The sequence below is a fragment of the Suricata suricatta genome, chromosome 3, assembly GCF_006229205.1.
Source record: "Suricata suricatta isolate VVHF042 chromosome 3, meerkat_22Aug2017_6uvM2_HiC, whole genome shotgun sequence".
Lineage (NCBI taxonomy): Eukaryota > Metazoa > Chordata > Mammalia > Carnivora > Herpestidae > Suricata > Suricata suricatta.
In genome coordinates, this window is record NC_043702.1 from 172,270,802 (window position 1) to 172,289,963 (window position 19,162).

The 19,162-nt window shown below is 42.6% G+C and overlaps 1 protein-coding gene and 1 pseudogene across 1 annotated transcript in view; both read left to right on the forward strand.

Annotated features, from left to right (window-relative positions):
• The first annotated feature begins 1,396 nt into the window (after nucleotides 1–1,396).
• LOC115287187 lies at nucleotides 1,397–2,319 on the forward strand (annotated as a pseudogene).
• A 16,092-nt stretch (nucleotides 2,320–18,411) lies between these two features.
• The window catches only part of LOC115287188 (olfactory receptor 6P1), a 6,998-nt gene continuing 6,247 nt past the window's right edge, over nucleotides 18,412–19,162 (forward strand). Inside the window, exon 1 of the mRNA XM_029933439.1 lies at nucleotides 18,412–19,155. Coding sequence (XP_029789299.1) covers nucleotides 18,412–19,155 — 744 coding nt within the window. The remainder of the gene's footprint in view (nucleotides 19,156–19,162) is intronic.

Consider the following 19,162-nt stretch of genomic DNA (forward strand, 5'->3'; position numbering starts at 1 on the left):
TCAGCCCGTTTTCCTACTGCTTCTTCTGTCAGTGACCAGCTTGACTCTGCTGACAGGATGCTTACTCTTAGCCTCAGCCAAATCTACTTAAGACTGGAAACACTTTCTGTCAATGCTGAATAACAAGGTAAAACAGAAACTGCTAATAGATTCAGCTCTTTGCAATCACTAACCTATCTATGCTCTTGTATCAGGAATCATTATCTTCTTAAAATGCTCCAAATACCACTCTGAGAAATAGAGCTCTCTGACACATAGACTCTTTACAGAAGGAGAAAACAGAAACAAATGCAAAGAATGTTCAATCAAATCACAACATGTGGATTCTAGCTACCAATATGCCATGTTACAGACACAGCTCTTTCATTTCTAAATGAGGTAAATAATTTCAGCTGCCATACACATTCTATAGCATCTAATCTACATTGTCAAGAATCAAACCAATAAGCTTTAGAATTAATTTGACCAAATGTAGACCCTATTAATGCTCTTATTAAATATGCTAACATGTAGGAGAAAAAATACAATATAACATAAAGATGAGGGAACGTGTCAAATATATGTAGACAAGGGTGAGATTAAATCAAATTCAATATGTCAAGAATTTTTAGGATCTCCAGCATTTATGCTTTTGAGACGCTGGTCTTGGCACAGAAGGAAAAAATCTCATCTCCACCTTCACTGAACTTGTAGAAAGGGTCTGTTTATCTTAGCATCCACATACTCTAATGAGTCACTATTAATTCAGAGGCTCCTAGAGTGTCCTATCTTCCCTCTCCTTAGAGTGCAGGAAAGGAAGCATGTTCTTTACTCTCTTTTAATATTTCAGGACCTAAATGTCTCCTCTAAGAAGAGATCATGACTTTTGGCTTCCTTACAATCACAACCCATTGTCTAAATTGGTCCCCAAATAACTAACAAACATACTCTCAACCTTCACTCATTAGATACTTACAGACCATATTACAGGTGGAAGTGGCTTTGTCAGACCCTGACTCTGTCTATTAGCTACTTTGTCATTTTTTTAGTATTCAGAGTCTGATCCAAGCACAGGACTCCTAAGCATGTGAATTTTCTTTATCTAGATATAATTACAGTATTTTCCATTTACCATAATATCAACCAATAAATCCTCTTAAAAAAATAAACCAGAAAAAAATCTTCTTTCATCCACTAGGTGATCAGAAATTAGTCATTGAATAGAGGTATAACTAATGAATTAAAAATTAGAAAAACTCATAAGCTACATACACACGGTGTTCTGCCACAAAACTTGAAGAATCATTTGGAAATTGTAACTCTCTGTTCATCTGTCTTATTCACACTGCTGTTTCAAAGGAATAATGGAGAATTGAATATTTATTTGTTGTTTCTCCCAGATTTCACACATGCAACAATGAGGGTCAACCAGACAATCCTGAAAGAATTCATTCTTGTTGGCTTCTCCTTGTACCCACATCTGCAGAGATTCTTCTTTGTGGCCTTCTTTGTCCTCTACCTTCTCACCCTCGCAGGTAACCTGGCCATCCTGGGTCTCACGTGGGTGGACAGATCTCTCCACACCCCCATGTACCTCTTCCTCCGTGCCCTCTCTTTCTCTGAGACCTGCTACACACTGACCATCATCCCCAAGATGCTGGCAGATCTGCTCACTGAGAACAGAAGCATTTCGGTCATGGGGTGTGGCTTGCAGATGTATTTCTTCTTGGGATTGGTGGCACTAACTGTATCATCCTCACTTTGATGGGATATGATTGCTTTCTGGCCATCTGCAACCCTCTCAGATATCCACTGCTGATGACCAACACAGTCTGTGGGCATCTGGTCATCTTTGCTTGGCTTGGAGGCTTCCTTGTCTCTGTGACAGAGACTGCACTGGTATTTGAGGGTTCCTTCTGCAACCCCAACCTCATCCAACACTTCTTCTGCCACATGCTGGCAGTGGTGAGGCTGTCCTGTCTAGAAAGCAATCTCACAGAACTCATTGTAACAATGATCCCAGTGTCCGGCTTGTTGGGCACCTTCGTGCTCATCATCATCACTTATGTTTTCATTCTTTCCACTGTCTTCAGGATCCCGTCAGCCGAGGGCAAGCAGAAGGTCTTTTCTACATGCACCTCTCACCTCACTGTGGTCATCATCCACTTTGGTTTCTCAGCTATTGTCTATCTGAAGCCAGAAGGCTCTGGAGGGGATGACACACTCATCGCTATCCCTTACACTGTCATTACCCCTTTCCTCAGCCCCCTCATTTTCAGCCTCAGGAATAGAGACATGAAGAATGCATTCAGAAAGCTACTTGCAAAGAGGAATTTCTGAATCCATAATTCTGGATTATTGCTACATGATTGTCTATCCCCCATAATCAGTAGACATTTACCATTTCTCATCAGAAGACTGTGGCATTGCCTTTTTCCAGTGGGTGGCATTTAAGAATCCGGGGACAGTCTGGGAAGGTAAACAATCAAAAAATTTGCTTTTTTTTGGTCAAGGAAGTTATTTAACTACTTCTACTTCTACTAGTACTGGCTATTCCTAGTGCTAGGACACTTCTGCCAGTCAGCTTCTGGTCATCCGGCACCACAGATAGATGTGGAAGACAAAAACTACCCTGTGATCACAGCACTTAGAGATGTTTAAAAATATCTAAAGATACACTGATTGAGGGAGGTTTTATTTAGGCTATGTTGGGAGGCATTTGTCTGTTCCTTTCAGGAGATAAACCATTTTTAATAAGTGATATACTATGTAGAAATCATCAATGGTTTATTGTAGATATCTGGATTGATGTGTATATTTGATAAGTCCTATGCTATAATGGTTACTGAAGGTTTTTAAAAACACTGCTCATGACTGTATCTTTCATTTGACTGTCAGAGGCTGATTCTGAATACACAGGATGTCTTGTAATATTGATCCAGCAAACAAACAGGGCACTAGGGCCTGCTGGAAGCCAATTTCTGAACTCACAAAGCTGAGAAAAAAAACCCTTGTGAGATAAGGCAGGCGGGTTTGCAAGGCCTCCTGCTGTCAGTTGGTCACTGAAGTCTACACCCACCCAACCCCCTCTCAAGTTCTGCTTGAGCACCAACCCCCAAGGTGCCTGGTTGACTGATATCAGGAGTGACTTGCCTTCTCATGCTAAACATATGTGAATTGTACCTTAGGAAAAAACTCATTATAGGGGTTTTTTCTTTTGTGATTATAGAAGCAAATATTACATTTCCTGAGAAACCTGTTTTCCCCCCTCAAGAAAACTATTGACCCCTGCTCACAAAAGAACTAGTTCTTGCCTTTGCTATGCTAAAAACATTGCCTTGTATTTGAATGCTAAAGATCCTTTCCTACCACAAGTGATAAGCATCTAGTCACCTACATCAATTGATAAAGGTTATGCATGAGTCTTCTACAAATCTATGTTCTGGGAAATTTTAACATATCAAAGAATTTGTTATCAGAAATCATTGTCTAATGCATTTGCAAAACTTCTATTTTGTGCCCCAGACATTTTTTCAGTAAATAAAGCTGACTCCCCGGTCAGAGCAGAGATGCCTGACAGGTGATCAGAAAGAAGCCAAGTCTCTCTTACTTTCCTTCACCAACACCATCCATCCTTCAGGGAGCCTTGGACCTGCTGGAGCTGGACTCTGGCAAGAGTCTGTGTGTCCAAGGTCTGGATAAGTTCATGAAAGAACCCCCACTTTCTTTAAAAGGAAGCTATGCAATAACAAATGTTTTTTAAAGAAAGCACCTGTCATGATATTGAAAGATTTGATAGTGAAGGATATTGTGGAACAATTTTGGCAGGCATATGGTGTGCAGTGAAGGAAACCAGATAAACATAGCATTAAATCTTGACAACTTTCTGAATACTTTCCTCAGTTCCGTTGTTAACACAAACTGTGCTTTCTCCTGTTGGATACAACACGTTTATTTGGATTTCATGTACATCATGTATATGACAAGTGTGAGAACAATCTCTGTTCTCCATCATTTATAGGGATGTTATAAAGATAAATGAGATAATGGATGAAAACAGTTATTAACACACATAGATCATGGTTACCTCTTACCACGACCCTATTTCCTTCCTTGGGACCATCTTGTGCAGATAGAATATGTCCCCTCTTCAATCTGTCTTCATTGCCTCCATGACAATGTTTCTTCTACTTTGGCTTCACCTCTGAGAGCTGACTATCCTATCTAGCAAAGCCATAAAGTCTTGCAAATAAATGCCAACAATTTACCCACTCACGGTTAGCATAGAAAATATGATGGAGACTTCAGTTCCTGAACTTGTATTTGGACCAATTAACTTGCATCTACCTGACGCAGTGACTGTGGAGGCATTGCTAGTTGCCTACTTAATATTCAATGTTGAGATAAAAATAAATAAATGAGGGGGAGCTCGAAAATACCTGTATAAATAACTCTAAATAACTCATGAATCAAAAAATCTTGCAAATCCTAGAAAAATGGTTTGAATAGGAGAAAATGAAAACATTACAGTTGAAAGCTGGTGGGATATAGCTTTTCAGTGTTTATGCAGAAATACATGGCCTCAAAAATGCTTAATTAGAGAAGTTCACAGGCTGAAGATTAATAACCTAAGCATTCCTCTCAAGAATTTAGGAAAGGAATAATAAATGAACACAAAAAGATTGTAAAGAATAAAATGGGGATGCCTGGGTAGCTCAGTCGGTTAAGCATCCGGCTTCGGCTCAGGTCATGATCTCACAGCTCATGGGTTCGAGCCCTGCGTTGGGCTCTGTGCTGACAGCTCAGAGTCTGGAGCCCGCTTGGTATTCTGTGTCTCCCTCTCTCTCTTCCCCTCCCCTGCTCACGCTATCTCTCTGTCTCTTAAAAATAAATTAAAATTTTTTAATTAAAAAAAGAATAAAATGAATAGGTAATAATAGCAGAAATTAAATGACAGTATACAATACAGTGGCTCAAAATTCAAAATGTAGAATGTTGAAAATAACAATAAATCATATTACTCCCTGGTAAGACTGATGAAGAAATTTAGAGAGGAGATGTAAATAAACAATGGGAATGAAAATTGGGGCTTTTGTTCAGTTCACACCTACATAAAAGATGACAGAATCTTCTGAGTGATTTCATGATCATGGATTTGAGAATTTATACAAAGTGGGGTTAAATCCTACAGAACACATATTAAAGCTGACCTGGGGAAACCAACCATTTAATTCTTAAGAAATATTATTTTAATTAACATATTGTACATTAAAAACAGACAAACCAACTAACCTCTGTATCCTTAAGCTTCACCAGGAGATTCTGCCAAAATTCCAAAATAGACATTGTGCCAAATGTACCCAAAACCTTGCCTGGAAAAGAAAAGAGCAAAAACTCCCCAACTCAATTTTTCAGCCAGTACAATCTAGAACCTGGATCTTGACACAAAACTTGTAAGTGTAACTCAGGTTGGATTTAGTCCAGAAATTCAAGATAGGCACATGTGAAATCTGTCAACAGAATTTATCACATTATCAAAATAAAGGATATTAATCATGGAATTTTTTAATTGATGAAGAAAAAAATTTGGATAAAATTTAATATCTATTCAGGGAATGAACAAAACCTTTTAGAATAATAGGAATTTAAAAAAATTCCTGCAGCACCTGGGTGGCTCCATCAGTTAAGCATCCCACTCTTGATTCCGACTCAGGTCATGATCTCACGGTTCTTGGGTTTGAGAGCCGGGTTGAGATTCTCTCTCAACCTCTTTCTCTGTATCTACCCCACTTACCCTCTATCCTTCTTTTTCAAAATAAACACATAAACATAGAAAAAGAAATTTCTTTGACCTAATGAGGCTATCAAACTTTTTGGCTTTTTTTTTAGCTTATTGTCAAATTGGTTTCCATATAACACCCACTGCTTCTTCCCACAAGTGCCCCCCACCATGACCATCACCCCCTCCTTCCCTCCCTTTCCTCCTTCAGTCCATGGTTCGTTTTCAGTATTCAGTAGTCTCCCTTGATCCGTATCCCTCACTCTCCCCCACTCTCTTTCCCCCTTCCTCTCCCCATGGTCCCCTGACAGGTGTCTCCTGTTAGACCCATAAATGAAAACATATAGTATCTATCCTTCTCTGCCTGACTTATTTCGCTTAGCATGACACCCTCAAGGTCCATCCACTTTGCTACAAATGGCCATATTTCATTCTTCCTCATTGCCATATAGTACTCCATTGTATATATATACCCCATCTTCTTGATCCATTTATCAGTTGATGGACATTTAGGCTCTTTCTATGATTTGGTTATTGTAGAAAGTGCCACCATGAACATTGGGGTACATGTGCTCCTATGCATCAGCACTTTTGTATCCCCTGGGTAAATCCCTAGCAGTGCTATTGCTGGGTCATAGGAAGTGGTGTTGAAGGAGCTGGACAGCAAAATGTAGAAAAATGAAATTAGACCACTTCCTGACACCATTCACAAAAATAAACTCAAAATGGATAAAGGATCTGAATGTGAGACAGGAAACCATAAAAACCCTTGAGGAAAAAGCAGGAAATAGCCTCCTAGACCTCAATCACAGCAATTTCTTCCTTGACACATCCCCAGAAGCAAGGGAATCAAGAACAAAATGAACTACTGGGACCTCATCAAGATAAAAAGCTTCTGCAATGCAAACTTCTTTTTGTATCTGAGTGTAGTTGACACATTATTTTATATTGGTTTCAGATGCACAGCATAGTGATTCAACAGTCAAACTTCTCACTTACTTGTGAAACATTTAAATGGATCCATGCACACTCAAAAATAAGACAAGAAAAGTTCTCCCATTGTGTCTTTTGCCATCTTATTCTGGATAGTCAGTTCACTGTTTAGTGAAAAAGAAGCAAAAGACAGAGGGATTAGATAAGAAGAAAATTAGTCATTTCCCTTGAATTATAGTTTTCTAGGTTAGAAAATCCAAAACTAATCAGCAGATAAAACATGGAATTTGCCTTCAATATAAGTCTAAGGACATGGTATATAAGCAAATAAACCACATCCCCATAAATTAGCAACAATTGGAATCTGGTTTTCAAAAAAACCTATCACATTTTGAAGTTTCAAACATACCAAAGCCCTAGGAATAAGTGTAACAAAAGACATGCAAGGCCTCTCCATGGAAAACTTTAAAGCATTATTAACATAATTATAAAAGACCTGTGTAATGATGATGTACTCTCTGCCATGGATTAGAAGACTCAGTGTGGCTCAGAGGTCCATTCTCCCCACGCTAACCTATGTGTAAAAGAAATCCCAGTGGAAATCCTAAGAGTGTCATTTTTTTGCATGTGAAAACTATAAGGGGATTTAAAATTTACATGGATTTACAAATATCCAAGACTTTGCTGAAGAATATCATAATATGATTTGTTTCACCAAATATCAAGTTTCATGATGCAGCTACAGTGTGATATTGGCCCGTGACAAAGAGATAAACAGAGAGAGAGCCCCAAAGACCCCCACGCACATGGGCATTGGCTTTGTGATAAATATGGTTTTGCAGTGAGGTCCAAAACAATAGAGTTCTAAAAAGCTCATGCTTAAAAAAACTGTATATCCATAGAGGCAAACAACGGCAGTAGCAAAATCAGTTTCTGGGTGTACAAACCTAGTTGTGAAAGGCAGAATAAACCTTCTAAATGCTGAATAAAAAAACTGTCTTCACAATATCCTTAGAACACGAAAGATTGTCTAAACTGGAAGTTAAAATCTTAACTAAAAACGCCATGATCAATTGAGTTGGAATTCAGAAATTGTGTTCATTAAAGAAGAATTGGTCAGCAAATGGTTAGGCAAGCCACGTAAAACTGAAAGGAAATGGAAGGAGAAGATTAGTGTACAGTTAAGATAGTGATTCCTTTTGGAGGGAGGAGGCTGGGGTGGGGAGGGGCACACAGAGAGACTCCTCACCGGCAAAGTTCTCTTCCTTGATCTGGGTGGTGACGGCAAAGGTGTCTGTTTGCCCCAAAAATGTTCACTATGCTCTCTATTTGTCTGCATGACCTTCTGAATCTGTGTTTTATTGTTAAACATAAAGACTAAATAATAAATTCCATAGAATGAGAGTAAATATAAATGGCTCATAAAATTGTCAAAAGGCTCTTACACAGTATGTATAAACTCCATACCCAAAACTCCCCCCCAAAAAAGAACAATTCAATCAATAGCAAACATGGTCAAAAGCTATTGAATAGATACTTCATAAAAGAAAATATCCAAATGTCCAAGAAATATGTGGAAAGGTGTGTATTCTCCTCGATAAGCATTATTATGGACATTTAAATCCCAATGAGCTCCCACAACACAGCCACCTCAGTGACTGAGCATTGGAAGGCCAGGGCAACAAGTGTTGATGAAGTCGTTGGAGCCACAGGAATTCTTACACGTTCCCGGTAAGGGTGTCCATCAGCTCAGTCAGTTCAGAGAACAGTTTGGTGTTACTGACTTACTTGGGAGAATCCCAAGGTCCGGGAGTCTACTTTTCTAGGCTTAGGTAACAAAGAAATAATGTTTACAATAGGCTAAAGGGGGGGGCGCGCCTCGGTGGCTCAGTCAGTTAAACGTCTGACTTCGGCTCAGGTCATGAGCTCATGCTTCTTGGGTTCGAGCCCCGCCTTGGGTTCTGTGCTGACAGCTCAGAGCCTGGAGCCTGTCTATAGATTCTGCCTCTCCCTCTCTCTCTGACCCTCCCCTGCTTGCACTGTCTCTCTTTGTCTCTCAAAAATAAATAAAAAACATTAAAAATTTAAAAAAATAAAAAAACAATAGACTAAAGGTGGAAATTACTCAAATATCCACCAATCTAGGCAAATAAAATGTAGGGAGATATCCATACAGAGTATTAGCCTGCAGTGATAAAGTTATTGTATTAAAGGAAATAACTATAGCAAATACTTCAGTGCACATGAAGTATGCAAACTCCTTTTCATCCTTTAGACTGTATGTTTCTTTGACAACCTAAAAGACAGGTCACAACCCAAGGCTTTTGTCTCTGGCCTAATTTCTCTTTAGATTTTGTGAAATTTTTGTATTATGAAAGTCCCTTGATAGAAAGCATTGAGATATTCTCTCTTGTCAATAAGAAATATAATAGTATGATAATATAATAACTCTATGAAGAAATAAAACATCAGTGGCTTTGATTCTCAACCTGAATGTGAAAAGTGTTCATTTGTTTCTTCAACGTATTTTGAGAATTGACTCTGTTCAAGGCACTGCACTGGCTATGCAGAAAACAAAACCAGAAAGGACATGTTTTTTATTTCTTCTCAAGAAACTCAGTCTTCTTGTGGAAAGGCCGGACAATTATGACAAGGTGTGGCTTCGAGTGTTCAGAGAGATCTGTGGAAGCGCCCAGTACACAGGTGCACACAAGATTACTAACCAGATGGTGCCAGCCATATTGTGATCCATTCTCCCCAGACAAGACTTCTCTACCTCAGTGTCTCAGCCTCACTGAAGAAGCCCAAGAGGAACAAGAAAAAGACAGACAGGAAGAGTCCTGGGGGTCAGAACAAATCTCACACACAGGCCTCGGGAGCTGCCCCTTCAAAGGAGCCTGCATTTGTTACTATTCTGCAGGGCCATGTAGGTTTCAGGGCAGGTTAAAAACAGTAGAGCGATTGGTAGGCTCAAAGCTGGGCTTGGTCAGGAAAAGGACAAAGTGCCCTTTCCCAGGTGTCTGGGACACAGCAACAGAAACCTAATTTTGAGGATGGTAGAGCCAATCCATCCACTGTGGCTGAGCTAAACACCCCCCAACTCTGCCAATCACAACTGCTGATCACTGTGCTGTTGTTATGCCCAGATTTCAATACCGCCCAAAAACCAGAGACCGCCAGGGAGACCGAGTCATGCATGCAAAAGCTAAGGACTTTATTATGGGCTTAAGCTCGCCAGGCCTAAGCTCAGACTCACAGACTTTACCAGCACAGTGGATCCGTGCTGAGAGCCCTGAACAAGGGCTGAGCAGGGTTCTTATGGGTTTTGGGAAGAGGGAGTTACAGGTGTTGTACCCAAGATTTCTTTATCATCCCCCAAAACCAGAAACCGCCAGGGAGACTGAGTCACGCATGCAAAAGCAAAGGGCTTTATTACGGGTTTAGGCTCGCCAGGGCCTAAACTCGGGCTCACAGACTTTACCGGTGTGGTGGATCCATGCTGAGAGCCCCGAACAAAGGTGGGGCAAGGCTTTTATGAGTTTGGGAAGGGGGAGGTACAGGAATCCAATTATTATTGACAGGTTTATCCAATTACAACATTTAGAGTGTTAACCAATCACAGAGTGCACCCAGGACCCAGGACCCTCACATGCGGTGTAACTAGCCTTAAGCAATAGACCTGCCCTTAGGAATGTTAAGGGTGTTACAAGGGTGGTCCCTCTTGCCTTGGGCAATGTGTGCCCTCCTATCGTCTCCAACCTGCGTCCTTACACAGGAAGCTGAGACACAGGTACAGGGGTCCAATCATTGTCGCCTAACATCATTGGCAGTAACTTTAACCACACACATTGTCCAGAATGTTCGTTACTTTTGGCGGGACCCAATCACAACATATAGAGTATTAACCAATTACAGAGTGGACCCAGGACCCTCCCGTAGGGTGTAACTAGCCTTAAGCAATAAGCGATTATCTATAGCTTCTATCTCTAGGCCTGCCCTTAGGAAGGTTAAGCATTTTAGCTGGCCGCTTCTGATTGGGTGTTACTAGGGTGGTCCCTGGTTGAGCAATCTGTGCCCTTTTACTGTCTAATGATTCTGGGAAACCGACACTTAGGCCTCCAAGGTCAGAGGGAAAATGTGAAGCCTGTCATGGAGTCAGTTTGATTCAGACCTGTGTCCTTACACTGTTATGAAAGAGAGAAATAAAACCCTTTTTCATGTAAGCCATTTTAATTTGGGGGTTTTGGTTGTTGAAACTGCAGCTACATTGTATTGTTAAAATAATTAAGTGAGATATTTATAAAATTCCTCGTGAAGGGACCACTATACAGTAAATGCTCACTGCATGGCAACTGTGCATTTTTTTCCTGATCCATAGGAGGAAGAAGTGTAAGTGCACCTCATTCTGTTTCCTTTCACACGGAAAGTACTTTCTCTTGTTCTCCCTGACTTTCCCCTTTCTGGAACCATCTGCCCCCCTAACCTCCATAACTGTATGCTTGATTCCTTTCCTGGCTGGTATTTGGTCTTTTTCCTTCTTTGGTCTGCCAAAGGCCATTCCTCAGGCATTTCTGTTCGTCTTCCTCTTCCTCTCTCTATTCTGTTCCTCTGGCTGAGTCTATCAAATCTATTTCTATCATATATGTGACGGCCTTTTAGTACTTCCAGGTTTATAATCTAAGATCCAAGCCAACATTTCTCATATTGTTGCAGATATCTGCCTTGGGGGGGTCAGGAGTGAATGCCTCACTGATTTTTGTATGTTTCTCCTTCATTTTCTAAGAATTTTCACCTCTCACCAGTCAGGCCGAAAATATACAGAGAGAACTAATTGTCCCAATCCTTTTTGATGAGGTTTTGGAGTGGTGGTGGAGTTCTGAGTGGTTGCTGGGAGCTGAGGGGGGTAACGGTAAAAGAGAGGCTCCAGAAAGACTTGTATGCTAACGAGGACTCCAGTGATGCCTGGGGGCTTGCTATTGTCAAGATGAGGGTGTTTTCCCCCAAGCAAGGCTTTACCATGAATACCGGAGGGGGTTCCTGGAGAAATGTTCTACTTTTTATTGGCCTCAAATATTTATCCATGGGCTGCAGGTTATAAGGAAATTTAATTTTAACTGCCATTTCCTTCTGCCTTTGTTCCCCACATCACTATGGAAAGGAGGGTAATTTGGGGATTCCATGAAACTGACTCTGTAGGTTTCTGGAGATTAGGCTATTGATAAGATTGACCTGTTCTAGTAATTTATGAAGATACTTGCAAACTGACGGAGACTCAAGTCCTGCATGACTGTGATCTCTATCAGCCATCTGTTTTCCCCTTTCCTTTGCTCTTGGGCAGCAGGGAGTGCCTGAGGAATGTCACACACATCTCACCTGGGTGCTGGTGTTTTAGATATCAGTTCACCTTATGCTCCCTGATTACTTAGAGCATCATCTAATCTTTTGCCAAGCACTGTTGTTTGTAACCCTACTGTTTTGCAGGGAAGAGTGGGAAAGGACTTCTAGTGCAGTGTGCTCCCTTCCCAATATCGCATCCTGAACAGGGGGTCGCTTGGCCTCTCCTAGAATTAGGTCACCTGCCCCGTATGTGACAGGTCTAGTAGATGGAGAAATGCAGGCACTGCCTGGACATGAAAGGCTGGCAGGAACTCAGAGTTGTGGGACAAGAAAAACCCATCATTTTCAGAAGCAGATTCAGATTTGAGCCATGAATCCAGCATTTGAAATGACTCCCCTGCCCAGCCTCAGCCCCATTATCTGGGGGTCTCCCCTGTGGCCTCTTCCAGCCCCGTGCTATTCAGGAAGGGACACAAAAAGAGATGATCTGGGAAAGATGTTTCCCCTATTGGAGCTGGCAGACTTATGGACCGGAGATGAAGCATCTCTTCCTCACAAATCAATAGACAAGTGATACTGATGTAGAGGTGGTCAGTTTGACAAATACTTTCTCCAAAAAAATTAATAGTCTATTAAAAAAAAGTCAATTAATTTATCTGTAGCCTTCTTACTTTATTGTTCTGTTTCCTCCACGGAATTTTAAACTTGAATTATCATTATATATCCATTATTTAGACAGACAGCCTCTTTAGCACCTGTAAGAATAGGCAGTGGCAGTACCTGGGTGAACTCAAGAACTTTGTTTGGCTTGCCTCCAGGGCTCTGTCCTCCAGACTTTGCTCTTTCGTTGTATCACATATGGCGTCTTAGTGACTTGGACCCAGTGGTGTTGGGGAGACTTAGGTCACCATGACAATGTGTCCTAAGGGGCTAGGTCCCCAAGGATGCAGTGGATAAGGGCTGGCGACCGCTGCCCCCATCTGTTTCAGGGCTCATCCGCCAAGCCTCTGTCTTGTCCTACCACAAAAGATGCAGGGACCAGCTTTACTGAAGAGTCTCTGGGGCTGACTGCTCCTGTCCAGAAACAACAGGTAACCAGCCCTTCTGACAAACATCCAACCACAGAACATGTGAACGAATGCAGAGGTCAGGCAAGCAAGGAGCGAGGCAGCGCTCCATGAGAAATGCTTGCCTCATTCAGGTTAGATGTGTGGGATCCTTCATTCATTTCCTACAGTTTCCAGATCCCTCATAATCCTGAACATCTCTGGATTTTCCCCAGATGTTCCATTGGCTTACCATCTGGGGTGGGGGGAAGCTTAGCCCCTGCAAACATCTCATACTGAGTCCACTGCTCTTTGACTCCTATCCAAGTGTTTATGGTTGTGGAGTTGATGCCTGAGAAGTACATTGAAAATGTCCACAAGCATAAGGGATGTGTCTCAGTTCCATTAAAGTGACCTGCTAGAGATCTATGGACGTTTGGAAAGGACAGGAAATTGTGTCTGGAAACAGGGAACCCTGAGAGCGGAGGCTGGTGGGAGGACCGGTGGGGACCTGTCTTGCATGTTTGGAGGGTGGCCCCTCCTTGTCCCCCAGTGGGACCAAAGCTCTATCTACCACATTCAGTCCAGAGCTTCACAGCCCAGATTCAAATGATGTTTAAAAACTACTGATTGAATTTGACTGCTGAGCCCAGATGAGTCAACACAAACCTCTGTGTTTACACAAACGAGTCCTTCCAGCTGTGCCAGTGGACACTCGCTTACACCCAGGGGGCATGTGTGGGACTGGGACTCTGTCCACTGCCATATCTCCACTGACAGATTTTCTGGGTATACCCCAGCTTCACAATTTCCCAGCTTGTGATCTTGAAGAAAAAAAATCACTCACCTCTCTGTGCCATCTGTCAATAGAGACAGAGATGCGTGCACTCTGTTGTGGGGATTAAGCTAGCACAAGGAAAGTTCTCAGTGCCTTGCACATCCTATCAAGTTCGTTATGTCTTCTCTACGAGCCATGTGGACACAGGCTAAGACAGTAATTACGATTCCAGACAGAACTCAGCTTTTGATTCACCAAATTCTTTACTAAGTGAGTTACAGTTATTTAATTTGTGATAAGCAAGTGGATTTCAAGGAAAACAGAAGAAAGCATTGTCTCTAAAAATGAGAGATAGCTGTGTGCAGGGTCCTGCCCGATGGTTTGTGTGGCTCCCTAGGGGGGCCCCTGAAGACCAGGCAGGTACCAGGCTGGCTCCAGCTATATTACTACCAAGGAGGTGGGGGCTAGGCAGGAGCCCAGGTAATCATGCTGCTATAAATAGCCAGCAGGGTGGCCCCAGTGATGTCTGCATGGTTTTAAGCCCACAGACCTCTGGAATCACCAATGTGTTTTAAGATAAGTATGTTTCACACTGTGGGCAAGTCATTCTCATGCAGATCATGTCTTTGATTGTCATCCTAGCAAAGTAAGGATGGCAGAGATCACCAATCCGAGATACCAGCATCCCTGTTTGACAGATGAGAAAACAGGTTGAGCCTTCTACCTCTGAAAGAGAGAAGGAGCATCCATTTCCCCAGCTTATAAACTATTACCTTGGCTATCTACTAACTCATTCAATAGAGATTTATTTTTATCTGTTATATGCCAAGCACTGGACTTAATGAAGGTAGAGAAGCCAGTGAGAGTTTCTGCTCTTGAGCAAGGAAAATCCAGGTAAATAGACAATGAGCTCAGTCTGTTAGTAGATCTGATGGTAGAGTTGTAGTCTCAATAGGAGAAGTGAGGGACTCCTGGACAAAGTCTTCATGGAAGAACTGATGTGAATGATGTCGTGCTGGAGTCCAGCTCCAGCAGGTCCAGGGTTCCCCTGAAGGATGGACATTGGCACGAATGAGATTGGAATCAGTGAAGGGGGAAGGTAATGAGAGAGCCAGGAGGTTCTTTCTGATCAGCAGGCAGGCATCTCTGCTCTCCAGTCAAGCATCTCAACCCTGCTGGCCGGCATCTCTGCACTTCAGTGAGGCATCTCTGCCTGACCAGAGTCAGCCTTATTTATTGAAAAATGTGTGGGCTACAAAACAGAAATGGCAATTGTCTTAGACAATAATTTCTTTTTTCTCCTTTTTTTAAATTTATTTTTGAGAGACAGAGAGAGACAGCAAGAGCAGGAGAGGGTAGAGAGAGAGAGATACAGAATCTGAAGCAGGCTCCAGACTTTGAGCGAGCTGTCAGCACAGAGCCTGATGCGGGGCTCGAACCCATGAACTGTGAGATCATGACCTGAGCTGAAGTTGGACACTCAACCAACTGAGCCACCCAGGTACCCTGACAATAATTTCTGATAACAAATTCTTTGGTATGTAAAAATTTCCCAGAAATAGATTGGTAGAAGACTCATGCATAATCTTTATCAGTAGTGACTGAAGTAGGTGACTAGATGCTTACCACATGGGGAAGGAAGGGGCCTTTAGCATTTAAATACAAGGCAATGTTTTTAACGTAGCAAAGGCAAGAGTTAGTTCTTTTGAGCACAGGGCTCAGTTAGCTTGTTTTAGAGGGGAAGAAAAATGGGTTATCTCAGGAAATGTAACATTTGCTCCCATAATCACAAAAGAAGAAACTCCTATAACAAGTTTTTTCACAAGATACAATTCAGATATTTTTTTGCATAGGAAGGAAAGCCACTCCTGATATCAGTCAGTCATGCATCTTGGGGGTCAGTGCTCAAGCAGAAATTGAGTGGGGGTTGAGTGGGGGTAGACTCAGGTCACCATCTGATGGTGGGAGGCCTTGCAAACCTGCCTTACTTCAGAAATGACTCCCAGCAGATGTCAACTCACCTGCAAAAGACAAGAGGTAGAGCACAGAAGTGTCTTAGAGGGCTCTGGCTCGCCTGGAAGGAGTGCTGGATGGGGGAAGGGATGTGGAACGGAGCAGAGGGGCAAAAATAAGATGAATGGTACAGTGTCATCCAGGCTTGAGAATATCAATGGGTAACAAGCTGCTCTTGGTTCTAAGGGGGAAGTGCAATGGGATAATCCTAGTGATCTTCCTCACAATTAATTTCTGGAACTTCTGCTCTCAAATGAGAAGGGCATGTTTAAAGAGCTAATCACTGTGGACATTGAAATTTCAGGCTCCTTGGTCCCATTCTGCCTTCATGGTAGAATGCTGTCCTGACCTCATGAGAATATGCAGGTGGTAGCAGAGGAGGCCCTGTCTAAGACAGGGCGACAAGACGTAGCCTAGAAGTTAGAGTGAATGGGGGGTATGGGGGGGTAGGAAACAACACAAGAGAGTTAACTGGGAGCTACCTGAGTACCCAGAGTCAGAAGTTGTCAATATAGAACAGCCTCCTCAGAGCGGGAAGGGAGGTTTGGAGCAGGGAACAGAAAGGGGGATGGGGTGGGGTCCCGCAGGGATGAGGGACCAGAGTTGTTCTGGCTGGGGGAGAAAGTCCTTGGCAGCAGCAGGCCAGTCTGAGTAGCAAACAGCAGTTCGTTTCCATCCTGGAAACCAGGCCGAGGGAAGAGATATTAAGAAGTGGACAGGAGTTAGGGTCCACACACCTCTGGGTGCAAGAGACCCGACTTGCGGGCTTGCTCTAGGACCAGCACAGAACCTAAGGCTGCAGAGCAAGACTGGTCTCAAACATACTTGAAACCAGACAGTGTATATTCCAGGCTGCCTCCCACTCTGAATCCCTTTTCTAACGGCTTCTTTCTTGGGGCCCTCAGGTGCTGCAGCCGGAACGAACTCGAGTTTGTATTCCGTTTGTGTACGTTACAAAATATGTATCCAAATGGAGTAGATGATTCAAGACCATACAGACCAGGGCTGAGACTCAGTCCACTAATATTTGTTTAGTTGTCTGCCATGTTCTAGGCACTGCTCTGTCTACTGAGAAGAGAGGGTGAGGACAGGTCCCTTTTCAGACTTCGGTCATTGTGCAGTTTGTGGCAGCGTCAGATTTCCTTAGCATGGTTCTTGGACATTTCCAGCCATCCTGTTTGAGTTTTCCCCATCCTCTACTACATTTAGCCCCAGGGTGTGCTGTGCTTCCTTCCTGTCCTCTTCCCCTCCCCACCCCCACTTGCTGCCCAGTCCTCTGCAAACTTGCTTTCAGAAAAGTATCTGATGCATTAAGTCAGTTTCCCAAACCTGGGTTTATGTTTGGGAGAGTGCAAAAAGGCTTTCCAAGATCCGGGTATGAATCATTCTGAAGAAATCAGTCCCTGGTCCTCAATTCTCTTATCAGCTCTTCTTAGAATCAGTCCACTAGACTAAGATTTTTTTTTTTTTTTTTACCTTTCCCACTTTCCTTTTAAAACCCTTTTCCCCCTCTGTACAAGGCAAGGCATAGCCCACTCTCTGTGGCGAAGAGCCGCACAGGGAAGTTAGAGCAGGTGCCCCCGTCCGTGCATGGGAAGGGAACGACTGGTACTGGGCCACACGTTTGTGGTTCTGCTGGTTCCCGTCTGCTCCTTTCAACACAACTGAATGGGCGCTGGTTGAGTTGTCAGCTAGCCGATCAATGAAAATCATTTCGATGAGAGATGACTGTGAATCTTCTGGCGCATAACTAATAGAAACTGCAAGTAATTTAGCGTTATTACTACAACAAAACAACTTCCATTCCCCGCGCTGTGGCCCGTCAATGTCCTTTATTGATGGGAGCTAGTTGCCTCAGTGTTTATCTCTCCAGAATGAAAAATAAGATGCGGTGGATGCTGAAAACACTCTCATCCTGATGATAAGTAGTCTTCCCGGATGCACACGAGAACCGAGAGCCAGGGCAGTCCGGGTTGTTACAAAACCATACACACAAAAAATACCGTATTTCAAAATTTGTCATATATTTTTATTGCCTTGGTGAAATGGTTGCTGATCACAGAATAAAATCTAATACAAAATCTTTTATAAAAGCCTCAAGAGCACAAGAAACCCTAAAACATGCAGATAGATACAGAGAAATCAATAAAGGACTTGTAATTATAAAAATATACCACAATACTTTGAATTATGAGGTCAGTAAGACAAATAATGTAAAATGTTCATTTTTTTAAAGACACATGTGCTCATATAAATTTTGAAACAAGTATTAGTGGGTATTATGGCACTAAATATTTAGATTTCACTGAACATATAAAGGAGTGACGTAATAATTTCATTTGAAATGTCAGTACTCACATGCAGTGAAAATTAGGGTCAACTATTTAAATGCATGACCAAAATTAGATGTCAAGTTTACACTATGCAAGCTAATATATTGTTATTTATTTTATTTTATTTTTTTTTTTATTGCTATTATTTTGTGGTTGGGAATGGCTTTCTTGTTCTTCCTGTTATTTTTTCAGGTGGTCAGGTGGACAGCAACCATGGGAAACTGGAGTGGAGGCCACGTGGCAGAGTTTATTTTGGTGGGCTTCCCTACCTCAGTGCCCCTCCAGTTACTCCTCTTTGTCCTCTTTCTTGCAATTTACCTGTTGACATTGTTGGAGAACGCACTCATCGTTTCCACAGTCTGGCTCACTCCAAGCCTTCACCGCCCAATGTACTTTTTCCTTGGCCAACTTTCCTTCCTGGAGCTGTGGTACATTAATGTCACAGTTCCCCGGCTTCTGGGAGCATTTCTTACCCAGGACCATCGAGTCTCCTACATAGGCTGCATGACCCAGCTCTACTTCTTTATTGCCCTAGCCTGCACCGAATGTGTCCTGCTGGCGGTCATGGCCTATGACCGCTACCTGGCCATCTGTGAGCCCCTCCGCTATCCTAGTCTCATGCCGTCTGGCCTGGCCATTCGCCTTGCTGCTTCCTCTTGGGGTAGTGGCTTCTTGAGCTCCATGATGAAGCTTCTTTTCATTTCCCGACTGTCCTACTGTGGACCCAACATTATCAACCACTTTTTCTGTGATATCTCCCCACTACTCAACCTCACCTGCTCTGATAAGGAACAAGCAGAACTAGTAGACTTCCTCTTGGCTTTAGTGATGATTCTGCTCCCTCTGTTGGCTGTGGTTACATCATATGCTGCCATAATTGTTGCCATTCTCAGGATTCCTACTGCCCAGGGACGTCGCAAAGCGTTTTCCACCTGTGCCTCTCATCTGGCAGTGGTGGTTATCT